Below are 21205 nucleotides of genomic sequence, written 5' to 3'. Positions count from 1 at the left end.
GAGACCTCCAGGTTACCACGGTGAGGAGTAATATAAACTCTAGAGAGGCAAGGAATAGCTTCAATTCTGCTACTTGTTTAATAGCCACTAACCAGCAGAAAACATCCTGGACACAACTGAGGCTGGATGACAAAATTATCTTTTATTACCTAAAAATAGGAGCTAGATTTTAGAGTCCTGCCCAGAATGTTTGTTCGACACCCTGAGCAGGTAAGTTTACATGGCGACTTTGAAGCCTGTCCACCCCTTTACCAAACGCTCCATTACCAATATTCCTGGCACAACTAAGACTCGTAACAGGGATTCATTTATTAACAAGTAAATGCAATCTGGTAGTGAAAACAAATGGTCAGATTCAACTGTTTTCAGAAGTACTGGACTGGTATTTAAAAGCCCAAGGATTTGTCATTTGTCCATTTAAAAGTGCTACTGTCTAGGGAAATTTTAAAGTTGTTTCAATGACATAAAATTAACAGGCTGGCTTTTTCTTTGTTCTCTACTGGTGTCTCAGTATAGTAAACATGACTTAAGTATATAGTGGATGGTAAATCAATCAGAAAGCTCTTACCAGAGTTAAAATTCTAGACTCATTTACTTAGCCTAAGAGAAGTCACAATCTGTACTTCCGTACTTTCTTGTTGTCGCTTTAAGAGACAAGGTTTCTCTATGTACACCTGGCTGGCCTGGAACTCACTCTGAAGAGTAGGCTATCTTCAAACTCAAGATCCACCTTGCTTCTGCCTCCCCAGTACAAGGATTAAAGGAGTGCACCATCATGCCTGAGACAGTGCCTCTTAACTTTGACTGTACCTTAGAATTTCAAAAAAGGTCAGGGTAGGTTAGACACTGTCAGTACTAATACTAACTGCTGATCATTAATCGCATTTCCAGTGGGCCTGGAACTTGAATACAGGGTCAGTGCTGAGTTTACAATTTCAAGGACTGGGGCTGGAGAGAGGACTCAGTGGTTAAGACCACTGGCTGCTCTTCCAGGGGACCAGAGTTCAATTCCCAGCAACTGCATGGTGGCTCACAATTTCAAGGAATAAACTTGTCTCCTCCATGGAGAAAAGCGCAACTATGGACTAGAGCTGCTGACTCTCACTATGCTGTTGAGAAGCTAGACAATCCTGCATACTCTATCTTTGTAAAGACTAAAGCTGTTGGGCTATTGAAAGAAACATCTAGGTATGTAGTATGTCTGACGCCAAAGCCCTTAATATTCTCTGAAGGATTAGAAACTGAGTGGCAGTCTTTGTAGTTAGTCAGTTTCACTAGGTATGGAGTACCTGGAAAGTGCCTGCTTCAAGATGAACCATTCACTGCCAAGCAGTATCACAGCAATGGGAAAATTAAGAGATGGTAATTCCACCACCTGTGTCCTACAAAGACATGACCATTTCTGATGAACTATGTAAGAGCAAAGATTATGTGGAAAATATGTCAATAAATGATTACCTGTGGTATATTGACATGATTATATAAGGCCAGCAGATGAACCAAGAAGATGAATCTTCTATAGTCATAAATAAGGATTAGGAAACTCGAGTGTGCAGATGACCTAAGTTCAGTTATTGCTACTTCCTACATTCTGTGGGTGCAATTATATTTACACAAACCTTGAATATCTATTATGCATTGCTCTTATACTTGTCTAAGGCTGCATAGGTTTACTACGTGGGTGAAGGCACTTGGCCACAAGCCTGATGGTCTGAGTTCAAATTCCGGGACTCATACATGGTAGAACTGACTATGGCAAGTTGTCTTGGACCTCCAAGTTTACACACAATGAATAGAACTTTCAAAAATTAAAAATGGACTTACAGCCAGGCATGGTGGTGCACACCTTTAATCCCAGAACTGAAGGAGCAGAGGCATATGGATCTCTGTGAGTTCCAGGCCAGGGCTATGCATAGAAACTGTCTTCGGGTGGGAGTGAGGAGACTTACAAGACAACACATTAGTCATGTAACTTTATGTTAAACTAGACATTTTAATCACAAAAATTCTAGCAGTCAAACAGAAAATGCTATGTTCAATTGACTATTTAAAACTATAAAATGGACTGTTTTAAACTATAAAAACAGAAAACAACCAAAGCAGTTGGCTTATTCTTAGGTCCTTTTTAATGAATTTCTAAACAAGTTATGCTGAATTCATACTCCTAAATATGTCTATTGATGTCACTTTAAAAAAACTAAATTAATGAAGGTAAGAATTATTAGTATTTGGTATTCCAGAACCCAGGTGAATAGTCTTGTTACCAGCTACTTGGAATGGTGTCTTGATCATTTTGAAAGATACAAAGTAGCAATATGATTACTTGAGAGCAGGTAAGTAGAGCTCCTAAGAAAAGCAGTTTGAAATAATGTAGCCATGTGTGTGTCCTGAAAAACCTGCAATTGCAAAGTAAACAAGTGGTAAATTCATTCAGGACCAAACAATGGAGAACCAGAGAGCAGAGTCCCTGTGTCAGTGATGCACAGGTAAACAGAAGAGAGGTAAGCCACTCATGAGATCCAGAATACTCTCAAAACCATCTCACTCCTAAGTGAGAAGGAAGTTTATCCTCAGCATGGCCAGACCATCTTTACAATGAGATTTCCAACATGTAGAAATATGCCACCTGCATGAAATATAGGCTCTTAAACTACAGACCAAGGTCTCACTTATGGGCGGGTGAAGGGTCTCACCAGGTGAGGGTGTCATGCAGCCTGACTCCCTTGTAAAGGATAGGTAAAGGTGGGAGGTGGAAGGTATGATCATGTAAGTTTTCCTCTGACTTACACATAATTCTTTTTTAAGTCTTCATAGATAGGCATGGTACATGTGTTTAATCCCAGCACTCAGGAGAGGGAGGCTGACCTCTGTGTTGGGAGGCCAGCAGGGGACATAGACCTCAGAATAGTCTGTTGCACTGCTAGTGGCATCCTTAAGTTTGCCATGCAGCCTTTAAACAAAGACTGTCATCTGGTTTTGTACATAAAATACAGACATCATAACATCAGTAAATTCTAATTTATATAGTACCAAACTTCTCTTTCTTCTAGCTACTATGCCAAAATTACGCTGCCTGAGAACCCACTGCATAAAAGAAGAGGCCGAGTTTTGACTCCTGTAGTTTTCGTCCCTGCTTTCTTTGCCCTTCCAGAGCGGTCCCCAACTCCATCTCCCAAGTACTAGAGAAATAAGCATGCACTCTCGCACACAGCATCCTTGGCTTTTTTTTTTTTTCCTTCAGGGAAGTAGGCTCATTTTACATCTACTAGAGTGTATATATCAAAGACACCCTTTGTTAATTAAGTACAGCATTCTTCAGAACCATCTACACACCACAAAGATTTTCCACAACCATCTCATAGCTGCAGAAGGGAAAAGTGAAACTTGATAAATAACCTTTTCCAAAAATGTTTTATTGCTACAAGTTGTTAAATTTTCAGCCAGCAAAAACTGAGACCATCTCTGCTTCCTATGGCACAACATAGCCAGCCATTTCATAGGGTTTGTGTATTAGATTAACAATGGGTTCAGCAAAGCTTAGACAATAGCAAAATGGTATGAAGAATCCTTCTCTGTAAAAACCAGGAACATGATGCAGAAAGGGAAGACTTCCTCCATCAGAAAGGTTGATCTGAATTCTCTTAATATCGCCATTTTCAGAATTCAGGGGCAGTAGTTATCTAAAATAACAAATGCCTGGTATTTTCAGTACTCTACTTTTTAGCTTTCCCCAAATAGATGGTATGCCCAGCAACAGAAATAGTCTTACCAATTAATTAGAAAGGATTTGAGTTCGTCACAACCCACCTGATCCTGGACCATGGCTCTTCATACATTCCCAGCTCTCATTTCACAGCTCTGACAGGATAGAGCATGCAGTACAATCATGGTGACAACACAGGGCCGAGTAAGACCCAGAAACCTTCCCAGCAACATCGGCACTACTTTTCGTCATGCTATTAGAGATCATTTTATTGTTGTGCATAATAAATACAGAAAAAAGGGTGAAAATGTATGACTCACCTATCTAATTAAAGCTAAGTAAACTAAGCTAGTCAGATTTTAGCTTTTCAATGAGAAATAACAGTGAGTGAATATGAAGAAAAACAGAAGGATCTTTACTTTCCTATATTAATACAGGCCGAGGACCCCTTCTCATTAAAAGGGTTGATAACACCAGTTCTTAGCAATAAACATAAGGCACTTGTTTAGATTACAACATCACACTGCATTTTTCCAACTTGTTTATCTAACCCTGTTTTCCCCCACAGTATCACTGGAAATTAACTCAATATGAATGGGGTAAATGTGAAATGATCCAATTGATAGATATGCTCAGAGTAAAGTACAATGTTTTAGGTGAACCCAGTCAAGGTCCTGTGATACCAGACAATGTATCCACTATCAAATAAACCTGAAAGAAAATAAAAGATTTATTCAATAGTTCCAGTAAAATTGGTTGGAATACAATATACACGACAGGAATTTGGCTCCTCTCGGGTGGCATCGGCATCAGAGTTCTGAGTATTTCTGGTTATTCATCCTAAGACAATCTATATCATTTAAACATTGTCAAGACAAACAGACGGATTTCATTGTGATATACAGTAGAATTTAAACAAATCCACACACGCACACCTACTATATGGCTGGTGCCTCCTCCAACACTGAATTAGTAGCGGACATACCACTAGTGTCTTTCCAAACAAAAGGAACCTCAGTTGCCACTCATAGGAGAAAAATTTTTAAAGTTTGCTCACTTTTCTTTTGCCATCTGTTAAGATGTTCCTGAGACAGGGCCTGTTAAAGCAAAGCACTGGAGTTCAGACTGTACGTACTTGTGCATCACTAACCTGCTAGACTGGGACGTGGAATGCAGATCATGTACTATGAAATAAATGGATCTCATCTTCTGAAAATTCCCTTTAGTGTATGTACTATCTATAACTAAAATACTACAAAAGTTCAATTTTATATACACTTAATTCATTATACTTAAACTTAATTGCTCAGACCTTGCAAACATAAAGAAATATTGAGCCTGAGGCTAGTTCTCAGTGTCCAGGTTTGACATGTTTAAGGCTCATTATCCCAATCAAAATGGTCATGTTTAGTTTCCCTTTCAGATTATGAATTACATTCATAGGACCTGCCACCATCCTAGCCCTCAGTGAAATCTGAACAAAGGAGCAGCATTCTACTTAATTCTGGAACTTCCCTGACACCACCATTTAGCCCATTCTAAAAAGCTCCCCTCTATACTAGCCCTACAGTGCATTTCATTGCCTCTGGCTTGCAACCTCTGTTTCCACCTGTGCATTTCACAGAAGCCCAACTCGGATTAGTGGAAATATTCACACAACTGTTTTTCAAAACAATTTATTGCATCATATTTGGTACCTTATGTTTGACAACAAAAAAGAAATTACATTTGTAACTGCAGGAAAAAGAAGCTGGTCTGTTATTGAAAAGAAAAATCTTGGGCCCTTTAAAAATTACAAAGTCTTGGGCTTGCCTGAAACAACTGAGCAAGAAATATATTCTTAGAAATGAAGGGCTTCAAGTATTACAAACCTGTGACACTGTGGAAAAGTTCCAGAGGTATCTAAACTGCAGCACTTTTTCTGCATATCGTGAACAAGGCCTGCTGAGGTTTTTAGCTATTAGTCTCTTGATCAGAATGGTAGTCAGGAGTTCTGCTCTTTAACTTCAAGCCATGGTAGAGTTTCCTTTTTTCACTCTCAGGTGAAAAAGTCATGCTTGCTAATTAGTTGGTGCCACATCACAGTGCATTTGGTTCTTGCATTACAGTTTTAACAAGTTTGGCCAAAACAATGCTAAAGCTTTGCATTGTTATTTTAGTTCTTCAAGTTTTAGTTAAATTGAGATTGTTCCAACTGGTTCCTTCGGTTAAAAACTGTGGTACAAGAACACCAAACTGATCATGTACAGTGAATTTTGGAAACACAACACACGTACTGAACACCTTCTAGGTTTCATTTAATCTGCTTGGTAGCTATGTGTCCAAGTTATCTACAACGTCAAGCATCTGTTGTAGATGGCTCTGTACACAGTGATTCACATTGCATACTTCCTATGGTCAATAATCAACCCCGTAACAAAATCAGTCAGATGCTAAAGCCCCAACAACTCTTTGTGCTCAGTGAAAGAATCCAGTGCTAAAACAGCATTTATGCTGTCTGAGATATAGTAAAATCTCACAAGACAAATTTAAAGTAATATTTCTGCCACACACCTGCTATGTTAGCTGTTATAGCCTCCAGAGTATATAAATTAGTTAAAAACATGGGAAGGGAAGGTAGGAATAGGATACGGATTTTTTTTTCTTTTAAACCCCTCAATTTTAGCAGCTTTTAATTTTTTAAGAAACTGAACCTATATCCTGTAATGTTAAGATATTTTATATATAGTTTTCAGCAGGATAAAAAAACGTAAGACTATTTGAAGGCAAGAACATTTACTCCTCTCATTCTGTGTAAGTAAGAGCAATGCAGCAGGTGCGTGACAAAAATATTATACACTAGATATGGTCCAAAGTCATTCCGTTTGCTTGTTTAATGATGTTCAAATTTCATTGGCCAGTTCTTCCGTTTCTGCAGAACTATCTCCGTTAACTGTGATCTTCATATCCTCTTCATATCCAGGAGGCATGAAAGCCAGAGCATAAGGGAAAAGCTTATGACAACTCACTCTATACGCTTCAGCAGCTTCTTTACAGTCTCCTAAGCTACCACCACACAAGGCTTCCAACACCTCCATGCACGTCTACAGAAGAGAAAAGTCACGTTAGAACTCTCGGCAGAAAACAGGTCTCACCATGAGACAGTTCAACACCAACCACTTCCAAAATAAGAATAAAACAGATTTTTAAGGGAAACCAGAGCATTTCCCCCAGCTTATAAATTTCATTAAGGTGGTCTTCAAGGCACAATTCAACCATTTCTTCATAAATGGAGGGTAAATGCCAAAAAGAAAGAGACAAGTATATGGATATTCGATAAGACACATAATGCATTTTAAAAAGTACTCTTTTGGGCTGGAGAGATGGCTCAGCGGTTAAGAGCACCGACTGCTCTTCCAGAGGTCCTGAGTTCAATTCCCAGCAACCACATGGTGGCTCACAACCATCTGTAAAGAGATCCGATGCCCTCTTCTGGTGTGTCTGAAGACAGCCACAGTGTACTTATATATAATAAATGAATAAATCTTAAAAAAAAAAAAAGTACTCTTTTTAAAGAAGTACTTTGAGGAAGCACACAACCTTATGAAATGACTTTACCTTAGCCTAGCTTGGCCCTAAGTATAAATATTAAATTACATCGTCAATGCCAATTTAAGCAGATAGGCCATTTTACTTCCTTTCCTTCTTTTGAGAAAGCGATGTGCCAGCAAAACCAAATACTGGCCCTGAAATGGGCCAGTTTAATGTTTAATCCCAGCACTTATAAGCCAGAGAGGCAGGCAGGACTTTATGAGTTCAAGGCCAGCCTGGTCTATATAGTGAGTTCTAGTCCAGTCAAGGCTAAGAGCATCCCAACAAAAAAACAACAAAATTAAACCCTGTTATTTAACCCCCAATTTAAATTAAGGAATTTTGAGGTTAGAAAGATGAAATTAGCAGAGTTCCAACTAATCTGGTATACTTGTGCACAAGTGTGAGCGCGCATACAGACACACATACACACACCCTCAAAATGTTTAAGGGGAAATTTCTCACAGATAATGATTTGGGAAGTATTATGTATAAAGAACAAAAATTATTTCATTGTTCTTAGTAAGAAGTAGTTAGTTTTTCTTATAGAGAGACGATTTAAAACAAAATAAATAGGCTCTGTTACCTGAAGGTTTCTGTTGGTGAGGGATCCATCAAGTGTTGTTGCCAGCTCTATTGCTCGTTTCTGACTAGAAGAATCTAAATAATATATCATTTTGGCAGCTAAGTGGAAGGAAAGAGGAGGTATCTTAGTTTAGGAACCTTCAACAAAATTCTTGTCCTCTATTTGTTTAGCTATAAAGTAAAAGATGATGTGAGCAAAGTACTGCCTGGTAGCTGCTGGAGCCACTTACTGCAGCCTGAAAGGGCTGGACTGTGTAGAGGAGGAGAAAGGATTAAGGTACAAATGTATATCCACTCAATGGGATAGAATGTGTTAGTGAACCATGCATAGTAAAATACATGAAGCAATACAAATATTCTAACACATTTCTTGGTATAATGAGATTATGAATCATTTTTATTGGATATTTTATTTATATTTCAAACGTTAATGAATCGTTTTTCTACTAAAATAAATATAATTTGGTAGTGAAGAGGAAATGTTTCATTAATTTCCTGTGGATAAAAAGCCATGAGAGGAAAAGTCAACCTTAAAGGTACGAAACAAAAGCTTCCAATCAGCTTCCCACAGCAGCATACAAAGCTTCTATAAGTTTTCACCAGGTTTGCTTGGTTGTGTCTGAAACACAGTTTGCTGTGCAGCTCTGGCCTAGAACTTGTAAAATTTACCAGGTTGCCCATAAATACAAAGAAATCTGCTACCTCTGCCTCCAGAGTGCTGGGATTACCACCACCACCTGTTTTTAACCAGGTGGTATTTTTAAATAATACTAATAAATCCCAGACTTCCGTTCAAGGTGAATGATTCTTCTTGCCTCGGGCTTTCTGAAATGTAGGATTGTTTAGCTTACCAATATAAACATATGAGCATGAAATCAAAATCACACTAAGTGAGCTTTATGATCACAATAAGGGAAGCATGAGAACACAAGCCCTACCTGCTTGTATCTATAACGTACACTTACATTCACTCTGGGGTGGGTTGGGCAATGGAAATAAAACCCACTTAACTTCACTTATACTGATAGGTGGGGTGGCAAATGCCATTAGTGCCCACAACTGGAGACAGAAGCAGGCAGACTTTTATGAGTTACAGGCTAGCCTTGACTAACTAAGGAATTCCACGTTATATACTGAGAACCTGTTCAAAACCAGTTATACTTTGTTTATGTTAGTGCTAAGTTTTCACTATAACAATCCTGTCTCATAAAGATTTAAAATCTAAAGGAAGCACATGTACATGGCCTGTTTCCCTGTAGTGAAAGTACAGTGCACAATGCCATTCTGAACAAAATGTATATCCTATCTTGGCAGTGATTCATTAAAGCAATAAAATCTTTCACGAAGGCTACCAAAAGGACCAAATAAAAGTGATTACCTGATAATCTATGTGGCAATGAATCAGAATTCCTTTTCAGAAAGGTTTCATTAAAATTCTTTGGATTTGTTGCTCCAAAAAGACGATTCATTTCTTGTTTTAATACTGTTCTAACTGCTTCAGGTAAGTCTTTACTTTCACACACTGTTGAATAAATTAGAAAACGAACTCTCTTAGAAGTTACTCTGATAAAGCTTATAGCAGTTTATCTTCTTATAAGCCCAAGTAAGGTACCTTTACTAGTCAAAACAAAAATGAAGTGTGGCCAACTTCCCTGACTTTCATCTTCAGGAATTATATGGATAGAGCTATTCGCTTTATAATAAACATTAAACATCAGGAAGAAGTAACCTAGAAGATGGTGTAAGAAAAAGCTACTGGGGGTTGGGGATTTAGCTCAGTGGTAGAGCGCTTGCCTAGCAAGTGCAAGGCCCCGGGTTCAGTCCTCAGCTCCGGGGGGGGGGGGGGGGGGGAGCGACTGTGTGTCACTCTAATTGTATAACTGGTATTCAATAAATTATACTATTTTACTATAGTTTTGAAAATACTGGGTTGGGGATTTAGCTCAGTGGTAGAGCGCTTGCTTAGCAAGTGCAAGGCCCTGGGTTTGGTCCCCAGCTCCGGGGGGGAAAAAAAAAGAAAATAGTAAGCAGATATTTTTCTAAGTTACAAACTCTGCTGATGGGCCCTGCACCTCACTTGGGCAGCACAGTAGCGCTGGCCCTGAAGGTTTAAGCATGGATGAGCCAGCTGGGGAAGAACAGCAGAGCTTGCCCAATAGTATAGGTGTGGGAGAGCTGCTGGGCTGACCAGCTTAGATACCTCTCAGGCACAGATAAAGGGCTTTGAGTTAACCTACTCCTATATCTACCCCATTGATCAACTACTTGAGTGTATGAAGAACTACTGGTTCTATAGATCCAAACCTGCAGGGATTCTGGCACGGCAACAACAAGATATTCAAGAGGAATCCTAGTGAGGTTCCAGTATTGATAGCGTAGCCAAAGCCAGAAGCCTCAGACCAGACTCACTGCAATGTAACAACTCATTGAGATGATCATTTAAAAGCAAAGAATTGTGGACAAATTATACAGCTTCCACAAAAATTTTTTTTTTACTTTTATATCACACACATACACACACACACACACACACACACACACACACAAACCTATTTTCCCCTCATCTAACACACACACACAAACCTATTTTCCCCTCATCTAACTAAACAATACCTAACATGCAATACCTCTAAAATGACTGAGTATATATTCATATTTTTTAAAAAAATGTATTATTTGCTTTTACTTATGTATGTGTACACCATGTATATTTAGGTGCCACTGGAAGCCCAAAAATGGTGTTGGATACCCCAACCAGAGTTGAAGTCAGAGGTGATTATCTAGTGTGGGTCCTGTAAATCAAACTCGTCTTCTGAAAGAAAAACAAAAATCTCTGACCCCTGCAAGGCATCCTCCAGCCCTATATCCATTATAAACTACTAGAAAAGTAAGTGCAATATGGAAATAAAAACCTACCAGAATTAAAGAGTCGAATCATGCATTCATGAAGCCAGGGATGACTAGAATCAATAGCAAACGCCCGCTTTACTGATTGTAGCATCAAAAGAAACTTTTCTATAAAAAGAAAAAATAGTATTTTGATAATTTGATAAAATAAGTTGTCCTTCCTGGAAAGGCCAAGGACCTTACAAACACAATAAGTGAATTTAGACTCAATCGCATGAGCTATAACACCTTTGAAGCCAACTTTTCTTCCAATCGACTACATGTTAGCTATGTTCATATACCATTCTTCAAGAGGTTCTGCCAAGAGAACTTGCACAACATTCTGTGATATGAACTAGGATCATATAAACAGAGAAACTAAATTGAAAGCCATTCCTTTCTAGCTTCCATTACTTAGAACTCTTGTACCTCCTTTCCCTTCCTGCCACCTCTGGATGCATCCACCCAGGCTATGTCTAATTGCTCTACACTATCCCTATTCCCATCTGCTTACCTTTCCCAAGTCTCAGCGGTGCCTCCACCTGTTAAACAGAAACTTACACTGAGTCTTCTTGACAATCGCCTCTTTGTTGAGACTTTCCTAATTTGGTATCATGCTTCAAATATCTAAGTATAAAACCCTAACTTCTTCTAAAACAATTCTTGTTTCCATGCTCCCCAAACTCAGAAAATAATAAAATTCCTGCCATGCTTATCAGCACCTACTAGCCAGCACTGCAGGGTGCTGAGGCCCCTTTCCACACACACAGGGCAGCTTCTGTGTATTTGGGGATTCTACCTAGAAACAGCTTCATTCTCCCCCCCCCCTTTTCTTTTTTACGGAGCCGGGGACCGAACCCAGGGCCTTGCACTTGCTAGGCAAGAGTTCTACCACTGAGCTAAATCCCCAACCCACAGCTTCATTCTTTTATTTACATTTTAGCCAAGGATCTTCACTTATGTTGGGGCTGACCTAGAACTCACGAGCCTCCTGCTGAGATCAAACAAACGGTGGCTACCTTGGACTCTAAGAATTGTCTGACTGACTGACTGACTTTGTGTCCACTTGTGGAGGTTAGAGAACATTGGTAGAAGTCAGTTTTCTCTTCTTCCAAATAGTTCTGGGGTTAGAATTCAATGGTCCAGCTTGAGGGGTACCTGATGAGCATCTTGCTGGCCCTCTAAAATTACTTTTAGAAAGAGCTAGGTTAGAAAAAAAAAGCAGAGTGGCAGACCCCTTTAATACCAGCACTCAGGAGACAAAGGCAGGCAGGACCTCTCTGAGGTCACATTGAAACGGTCTCCCCAACCCCTCCCCCCAAAAGGTAGAGTTAACTGTTAAACATATGAAAATTACTTATCTAATACTTATTTTCAAAGTTATAATTGTAAATAGAATATAGTAAGATATTTTAATTATTTAAAAATCTATCAAAAATCATTCTGTTATGTTTCAACTTATTTATTCCTAGTCACTTCTGTGTTATATACCTTCATAAATCTATTAACTACTGGACATGCTGACCTATACCCGTGATCCCACACTCAGGAAGCAAAGGCAGAAGGACAGCTGCCAAGTTCAAGTCTAACCTGATCCACAAACTGAGTTTCAGGCTGGCCGGGGTAAACAAAGGGACTTGTCTCAGTAAACAAATAAACATTCAATTAATACTAAGTTCTGCATCCTACATCAAAATAAAAGTTACATTACAAGCTATCTGTATTGCCCATGCTGTCCATGAGCCTTTGTCCTTCTAACCTCACCTTCACATTTGCTGAGACTACAGGTATGAACCACATGCCTGGCTACAACAGTAACTACTTTTTGGTATAACAGTGTTCGTCTGAAATTAGTAATAACCAGCATCTTTTTTTTTTCTTTTGTTGTTTTTTTTTTTTTTTTTTTTCCGGAGCTGGGGACCGAACCCAGGCCCTTGCGCTTGCTAGGCAAGCGCTAACCAGCATCTTTTTATTTCAATTCATTCAACTTCAATAAACTTTTCCAGTGAAAATTATTTGATGCATAACTGTGTCATTCACTATTCTAAGCTTTATACGTACCTGAAACTTTTATGTACCTGAATTACATAAATATGCAATCTACTATATACATATATGCTCAACACTGTAAATGTGAAAAACAAAGTCATTAACTCCTCTTCCTCCTAACCCCTCCAAACAATGCAGACACCAACACTGTTGACACTTTGTAGTGTCTTTACTGGGCACTATTTCCTTCAGAATAATCAACTATCCTTTAAGATTCAGCTCAGAAAAAAAAAAAAAAAATATTCAGCTCAGACTAGTTTCTATTTATGACATCAATTCCTAACAGCTAAAAATTATTTGATGCTTAACTGTGTCACTCACTATTCTAAGCTTTATATTTACATTAAGTAACTATTTCCACAAAACCCTGAGTTCCTTCACTGATTCACATATGAGGTGATCACTGTATCTGACTTAACCCAGGGACCAGTGTGCATCTACTGTGGGACCCTGTTCTTCAAGAGGTCAGATACATCACTGTGCCAAGAAATACAACTGTGAAGGGTGACATTAAGTCTTAGAAATCTCATCAGTTTTATGATGGCTACTATACCCTAATATCCTACCTTTCCTAAAGTAAATCTCAAAGGCAAAAAGATGAGTTTCTATCTTGTTCTTCACCAAGTTCTTCAATGGTGTTAAAAACTTAATAGCTTCTTCCAACGGAGTTTCAACCTAACAAAAATAAAAGACATTATATAAAAGGAAGTAAGATTCTTGAAGAATATGAACTTAATTTAAAATGCTGTTTCCTTGTATCAAAAATAATTTTTTTAAAAAGGCACTTACCAGTTACTCAGAAATATACTATCAAATTTCAGCCTCCCATAATTCACACAAAGACAATTTTCAACTCTAGAACTCTTCAATGTTTTTTTTTTCTAAATCTTATTATTTTTATGTATGTTGGTGTTTTGTCTGTATGTGTGTCTGTACATCACATTTGTGCAGTGTCCTCAGAGGTCAGAAGAGTGTGAGACGCCCTGGGACTGACTGGAACTCAGACTGCTGTCAACAACTAAAGAGGTGCTAGTCTTCTAGAAGGGCAGTTTGAAGATGACTGGCTAGGCACTGGAGACATGCCCTAGCACTAATCAGCAACTGCCGTTCTTGCAGGACTCAGGTTTGTTTCCCAGCATTCAAATGGTAGCTTACAGCCATGTGTAACTCCACTTCCAGGGGACAGAATACCCTCTTCTTCCCTGACAGCACCAGGCACTGGTGTAGTGCACAGACAAACACATAAGAAAATACTCGTAGATACAATCATGTATATACAAAGAACACTACAGCTTGACGGCTCCTGGAAAGTAATGAGAAATACATGAAGTCCATGAAAGAATTCATGAATATCAAGTACCGCCCCATGATAAACTAGAAAACAAGTAATTTAAACTTTTTGTTGCTATGCTGGGAGACAGAAAAAGAAACCCCTCCTATACAGTATGTCTAATGACAGTTAGATTTTAAGGCAATTTTTTTTTTTTTTTTTTTGGAGCTGAGGACTGAACCCAGGGCCTTACTGAGCTAAATCCTCAACCCCTTAAGGCAATTTTTAAATCTGAAAACTGTATGCTAGGTATGGTAACTCATGCGTGGAATCCTAGCACTTGAGTCTTGGAAGGATGGCTGCTACAAACTTGAGAACAGTCTGGGCCCAAGCAAGTTCATGTGCAGTCACGGAAACTTCAGATTTATCCTTTACTGACTAAGTATTAAACTTACTAAGTAAACCCATGCCATCTTCCATTTCTTCACAGGTAGAAATACTGATGATTTAATGGTTTTGTTTTATTTTATACGTGCTATCTTGAATTGATTATCACTGAATTTCCTATCCACATCTACACTTTAGACTATTTACCCAGATCTGTCAGCTACTTTTTTTTTTTTTTTTTTTTTGGGTTCTTTTTTTCGGAGCTGGGGACCGAACCCAGGGCCTTGTGCTTCCTAGGCAAGCGCTCTACCACTGAGCTAAATCCCCAACCCCCTTGTCAGCTACTTTTAAAATAGACGTCAATGTTACAACTATTATGATGGCTTGACATACCCTGCCCTTGCCACTTCTAGACAGGTACGGGTGCTGCTGGAGAGGGCATCTTTAAGGTACTTACGCTAGGAAGAAAGTTTTATGTTCCTAACAATAATCCTATAGAGTAAGCAACAATCTACAAGAGGAGTTCCTTCTACATTCCTTTCAAACGAAGAAAGCACCCAGAAACACGTTTCCAAAAACTCTATAACCAGAACTACTAATAATGATTAGACCGTACTGTGATGACTGGTACAAAAACAATACTACAGTCCGGACTCAGGAAAGCCTTTTTTTTTTTTAACAATTTTTAAAGATTTGTTCATTTATTATATATAAGTACACTGTAGCTGTCTTCAGACACACCAGAAGAAGGAATCAGATCCCTTTACAGATGGTTGTGAGCCACCATGTGGTTGCTGGGAATTGAACTCAGGACCTCTAGAAGAGCAGTCAGTGCTCTTAACCACTGAGCCATCTCTCCAGCCGCAGGAAACCCTTCTAAAGGAGGCCTGGCACACAGTTCTTTGTAGGGAGCACAGAGTCCCAGTAGTTACATATTGTAAAAACGTGTAAATAAACACATGATAGAGTCAAATCACATTGTTTTTATACCCCTACTGCTATATGTAAAAAGAAGGTGATTACTTGCCCAATTCTAAATGTAGTGTTTCTTTCATATCTTAATTTTTCTACATAATGCAATAAAGAAAATGATTTTAGATATCAAGAGATTGGTGATGCTAAAAGTACAGAGAAGTGTGCTTATTCTATCAGTTTAACACAATTATTATCACCATGGAATAGTCTTGTGAACAAAGAAGGAAAGGTTTCTAAGCAAAATAAGTCATGTGACAGTGACTATCTAGTTGGGTTCAGTGGTCAAAATCCACAAGTCAGAGTCTGGATTTGAGAAAATAAAGACTTAAAAACATTTTTTTTTCCAGACAGAGTCCTGATAGGTAGCCCTAGGAGAGCCTGAATTCACAAGTTGTCTTCTAACCTCCACACGCAGACAGACAGACAGACAGACAGACAGAGAGAGAGAGAGACAGACAGACAGACAGACAGACCTGCACAAAACGCACAAGTAAATATATAAATGAGACTAAACATATTTTTCAATGCCAAAGCCTGTTGTGGCACTCACTCACTTGTGCTAAGCACGACTATGAAATACCTTGGCCAATTTCTCAGGGATAAGTTCTTCTTTGGGACCTCCAATTTCCTCATCGTCGTCATCTTTTTTCTTTTTCTGATTTCGCTGCTGCTTTTCTTTTTCTGCATTTTTTTTCTCTTCTTCTATCTGGGCTTTCTTTTGAGCTCTTCTTTGTTTATTACGTAGTTTCTTTAACTCTTTGTCAGACATGTTTGCTGTAGGCAGTGTTAACAGAATTATAAACATGTTAACTAAATAAGTCATTGTAACCACCTTAAAATTTTTCAAACATTCATTTTATAGGTATGGGTATGTGGTAGTTTGAGTAAGAATGGCTCCCACTGGCTCATATATTTGAAGACTTAGTCATCAAAGTAGAATTATTTGACGAGGATGGTAGGTTTGGCCTTGTTGGAAGTGTATCACTGGAGGAAGACTGAAGTCTCAGAAGCCTAGCTATACTCTTTCTCTACCTGAGGCCTAAGGATCAGAATATAGCTCTCAAACCACTTCTTCAGTACCATGCCTGCTACCATACTTCCTACCATGATGATAATGGAATGAAACTGTAAGCAAGCTCCCCTAAACAATTCTTTTACAGTGTTACCTTGGTCACGGTGTCTCTTCATAGCAATAAAATAAGAACTAACAATGCCAAGCAACCAGAGCTTCCAGGGACTAAGCCACTACCTAAAGACTATACATGGACTGACCCTGGACTCTGACCTCATAGGTAGCAATGAATATCCTAGTAAGAGCACCAGTGGAAGGGGAAGCCCTGGGTCCTGCTAAGACTGAACTCCCAGTGAACTAGACTGGTGGGGGAAGGGCGGCAATGGGGGGAGGGTTGGGAGGGGAAATAAGGAAGGGGAGGGGGAAGGGGGATGTTTGCCCGGATACCGGGAAAGGGAATAACACTCGAAATGTATATAAGAAATACTCAAGTTAATAAAAAAAAAAAAAAAAAAAAAAAAAAAAAAAAGAACTAAGACAGGATGTAATGCCTGCTTTTATGTTATAACTGGTGCCCTTGGAGGTCAGAAGAGCGCTTTGGAGCTCCTGGAACAGAAGTGGATATGAACCAATCTCTGATCTTTTGAAGGAGTACCATGTGTCTTAAGTGCTGATCTTTTGAAGGAGTACTAAGTGTCTTAAGTGCTGATTTTTGAAGGAGTACCAAGTGTCTTAAGTGCTGAGCTACCTCCAGGTTCTACTTCTCCTCACCTAAGCTTTTTTAGTTATTTAACTCTTTATTTATTTAAAGTATGTGTGCATGGAAGGGGTGGGGTACTTAAATGCAATACCAACTCAGATCAGAAGACAATGTCAGATTCCCCTGGAGCCATTAGTTATGAGTAATTATGAACCACCCATCATGAGTGCTAGGAACCAAATCTCTCCGTACTCTTAATTTTTTATTTTAAACAAACTTTATTTTGTATGCAGTAATACTGTTTACATATTAAATGAACACTGTAATAGAATGATTGACATAAATGTTTTGCTTTGTTTCCCCCAGTGTTAGAGGGAAACAAGGCAGGAAAAAAGAAAGAAGAGATGGGGAGAAAGAAAACCAAAGGACAGACTTAAAGTGAATATGGAAACTTGGCAAGACAGTTACAAACATTACAAATGAACAAAGTGATGTAGTTATTTTCCAACCATAGCCCTGAATGTAACACCTGCTTCTTTCTGCTCTAATAGCAAAATGCAAAAAAGAATTGAAAGAAGTACCAAGGAGCTGACAACAAAAACAAAAGGTATGACATTAAAATGCAAAGAGATGCCCAGGTGTGGTAGTGAATGCCTTTAATCCCAGCACTAGGAGCCAGAGGCAGGAAAATCTCCAAAGAGTTGTTCAAGGCTGTTATGGAGAGAAACCCTGTCTTGAAAGACCAGAAAGACAAAATAAAATAGAAAAATGGTGCCCAAAAGTACCGTTCTCCCTGAAGACAACAACGACAAAAAGATCTAACAAAATTCATGGAGGGGTTGGGGATTTAGTTCAGTGGTAGAGCGCTTGCTTAGCAAGCACAAGGCCCTGGGTTCGGTCCCCATCTCCAAAGGAAAAAATAAATAAATAAGAGAGAAGGAGAAAATATCCAATTGAAAGTAAATTTATTTATGTGCCCTGCCCCCTTTTTCCAAACAATTTCCCTTTGCAGTCTAGGTGAATTATTTAGTGAGTTCCAAGATAACCTGGGTTACTGAGTGAAATCCTGTCTCAAAAACTGGTGAAAAATAATAAAAATTATTTTAATACTGAAAATTACATTAATACTGAAGACTGTTCCTTTGTCTGCAGTCCCTAATTAAAAAACAAAACAAAAACTTACAGTAGATCAAAAAGAATCATCATACGAGGTGCTATAAGTAATCCAAAAATAATTTAAAGAATATATAAAATAGTACACTGAAATATATAAACTAGCACACATTCTTTCTGCAGTGGGTAAGGTACTAAGTGTTGTCAGCTGTATAGTAAAGCTCTCGTAACTAACAACTGGAACATGAAAGGAGCACACAGGACATGGAATGGAGTGGGTCTCACCATACTGAAAATGTTCTTATCAAAGCAAGATCCCTGTATAGATCTGACAGATTTTTGGACTCTTATTTTTATAGTGTGTGGCCTTAATATACTAGAAAAGAAATCTACCAATTGAGTGACTACTTTCAGCTCTTCTGAAACAGGGTTTTGCTATGTAACTTAAGCTATCCTCAAACTTACTATGAACTAGCCTGGAACCTCAAATTCTCTTGCATATGTTTCCATGTCTGGCTGTGCCATATCTATTATTACCTGCCATTATTTTAAAGGGCTCAGGTTAGTTCACCACAGTAAAGCTGTCATAAGTTTAAAAAAATAAGACACACACACACACCCCAAATGAATGTTTTTGTTTAAAAGTAACAAGCTAAAGAGTCAACACAGTAAGGTAGTTTTCACACTACACTATTTACATCACTAGCAGTTATAATACTATAGTTACCTGAATAATCTTAAATTAAATGTGAAACTTACGTAATTCAAGCATTGTTAGGTACAAACATCTAAGCACAAATTAATAAATCCCTATCTGGGAAGTAACTCAGTAACAGAGTACCTGATAAAGACAAGGTACTGAATTGGATTCTTAGTCACCTCCCAAACATCCAAACAAAACTCTCAGATCAGATTCAAATACCAAATAAATCTATGTTTGAAAATTATTTTGAAAGCATAAAAGTAGTTTTTCCCTCTGTTGCTTAGAGAAATTCCCAAAATACCCATCATTTTTCTAGCCTTGGCTAACAACCTCCCAAAAAGATACTCAATAAAATCTCAGAGAATGGGGGAACCGTATTTGTTCATGAAAATAAGTTCCTATAAACACAAGCGAGCCAATAATGGCAGATGTTTGAAGGACATACCTGTATCGGCCTCATGCTCTTTGTTCTCGTCTGTGAGAGGGTTGTCATGCAGCTTCAGATAGATCTCAATAGCAATTCTGGCTGCTTTGAAGTAAAATGGATGCTGCCGAAGTACATCTTCTAGTTTTAATAAGTCCACGTATGATCTAAGGGTGATCTTCCTCATACAGTATGTATGAAAATCAAACTGGTCATCGGTGATTTCTATAAAATGCTAACAAAATTATCTTTTTATTATCACTGGAATATAGCACTATCTAAGAAAATAATAAAAGTGAAGCCTGCAAACTATCTGCTTCTTTAGTATGAAAAATTAAAACATGAAAATTACAGTCAGTTTTATATTTGGCATATAAAACTAAAAAAGTATAGTGGACTACTGACGAGCAAAGAACAGGAGAAAATAAATGCTTTAAAGGAAAGAGGATAATAATGTTTCAACTATATTCATACTATATTTATTTCCTTCTTAATCATACTTAACTAAAACTAGTATATATAACAATTCTATATAGTTAGCACATATACTGTACACAGAATCTTACTTAGAAAATATACAGCAGTGATTCTATAGCATAGTATTTGGTAGGTCTTGTGAGGTTATAAATCTGAACTCTATACAACATGCTGTTGGTATATAAATGAAAAATCAAATCAAGAAATCAGCAATGCCATAGTTCAACGAAGCAGAGAGAGAGAGAGAGAGAGAGAGAGAAAGAGAGAGAGAGAGATATCTCACCACTCATCATAGAAATGAATCTACGGTAGACTAATAAAACAGTGATGTTTTTTGTTTTGGGGACACTAGTGGAAGTGTTCATATAGTCTTATACCACTGGGGCTGAGTTTCAAACACTTGTTTGAATCTCTATCTTTCTGTCTTTACAGCCCAAGTATTAGGATTACAAGTATATACTACCATACCCAGATTGAAAAACAATGACATTATAAGAAAATTATAGGTTGGGGATTTAGCTCAGTGGTAGAGCGCTTGCCTAGGAAGCGCAAGGCCCTGGGTTCGGTCCCCAGCTCTGGAGAAAAAAAAAAAGAAAAAAAAAGAAAATTATAAATTGCAAGGCATACAGAAATACTGGGGAAAAAGTTTCAAAGCGCAAATCTTTACCAAGGTAGATAGCATGAATTAAACCACATGAATTAACCACAGGACTCTAGAATTAATGGGATTTTATGTATTAGGGAACAATACAGCAGCAATTCAAAAATTCAAAGTACAATAAAAATATTTTCAGTTTTATAAAATATAAATGTATTATTGATGCTAAATCACATACTATGAATTACAAATGGGTATAGACTTTTGCTCAAAAGCTTCAAGATCTAACCTAAAAAAAAATAGCAGCTCACATATATAAGATACTTACTCTCTCAATTTCGTGGCATTTCTTAAGTGCTTCACCAAATTTGTTCATTGCTTTGTATGCCTGGGCACATTCTGTCTGGAACCACATACACTGCATCTCATTCAGGTTCTCTACCGCTGATGTTCCTTCCTAATGAAAACCACATGGTGGTCCAGAAAATTCAAACCAAATACATCACTTTACCATAATATTAAAAAAATAAGAATGGTCAACTAATCAGAATTCTCCTGAAGTAATTTTTGGGTTTTTTTTTTTTATTTTCATTTAACAGATTCATTAAATTAAGTTCTCTTTCGAAGTACTAGAGATAATAGCACTAGGTCTATAATAAACATAACAGCACATGGAAGATAATTAATAAATACTAGTCCCCTTTACCCCTAAAACATTCAACAAATGACTACAAGCAATTTTAGCTTTTTTGG

At 38.0% G+C, this 21205-nt stretch overlaps 1 protein-coding gene across 1 annotated transcript in view; it reads right to left on the bottom strand.

The window, feature by feature from the left end:
* Positions 1-3395: 3395 nt before the first annotated feature.
* Positions 3396-21205, bottom strand: part of Naa15 (N(alpha)-acetyltransferase 15, NatA auxiliary subunit) — a 62736-nt gene continuing 44926 nt past the window's right edge. Inside the window, exons 13-20 of the mRNA NM_001107674.1 lie at positions 20781-20909; positions 19399-19612; positions 16006-16199; positions 13360-13468; positions 10775-10873; positions 9237-9380; positions 7860-7957; positions 3396-6786 (exon numbers count right to left, since the gene is read on the bottom strand). Of these exons, the coding sequence (NP_001101144.1) occupies positions 6586-6786; positions 7860-7957; positions 9237-9380; positions 10775-10873; positions 13360-13468; positions 16006-16199; positions 19399-19612; positions 20781-20909 (1188 nt within the window). The 3' untranslated portion in view covers positions 3396-6585. The remainder of the gene's footprint in view (positions 6787-7859; positions 7958-9236; positions 9381-10774; positions 10874-13359; positions 13469-16005; positions 16200-19398; positions 19613-20780; positions 20910-21205) is intronic.

This window comes from Rattus norvegicus, chromosome 2 (genome assembly GCF_036323735.1).
Source record: "Rattus norvegicus strain BN/NHsdMcwi chromosome 2, GRCr8, whole genome shotgun sequence".
Taxonomy (NCBI): domain Eukaryota; kingdom Metazoa; phylum Chordata; class Mammalia; order Rodentia; family Muridae; genus Rattus; species Rattus norvegicus.
Note: the sequence above shows the minus strand (reverse complement) of the source record. Positions and strands in the feature narration are given on the sequence as shown.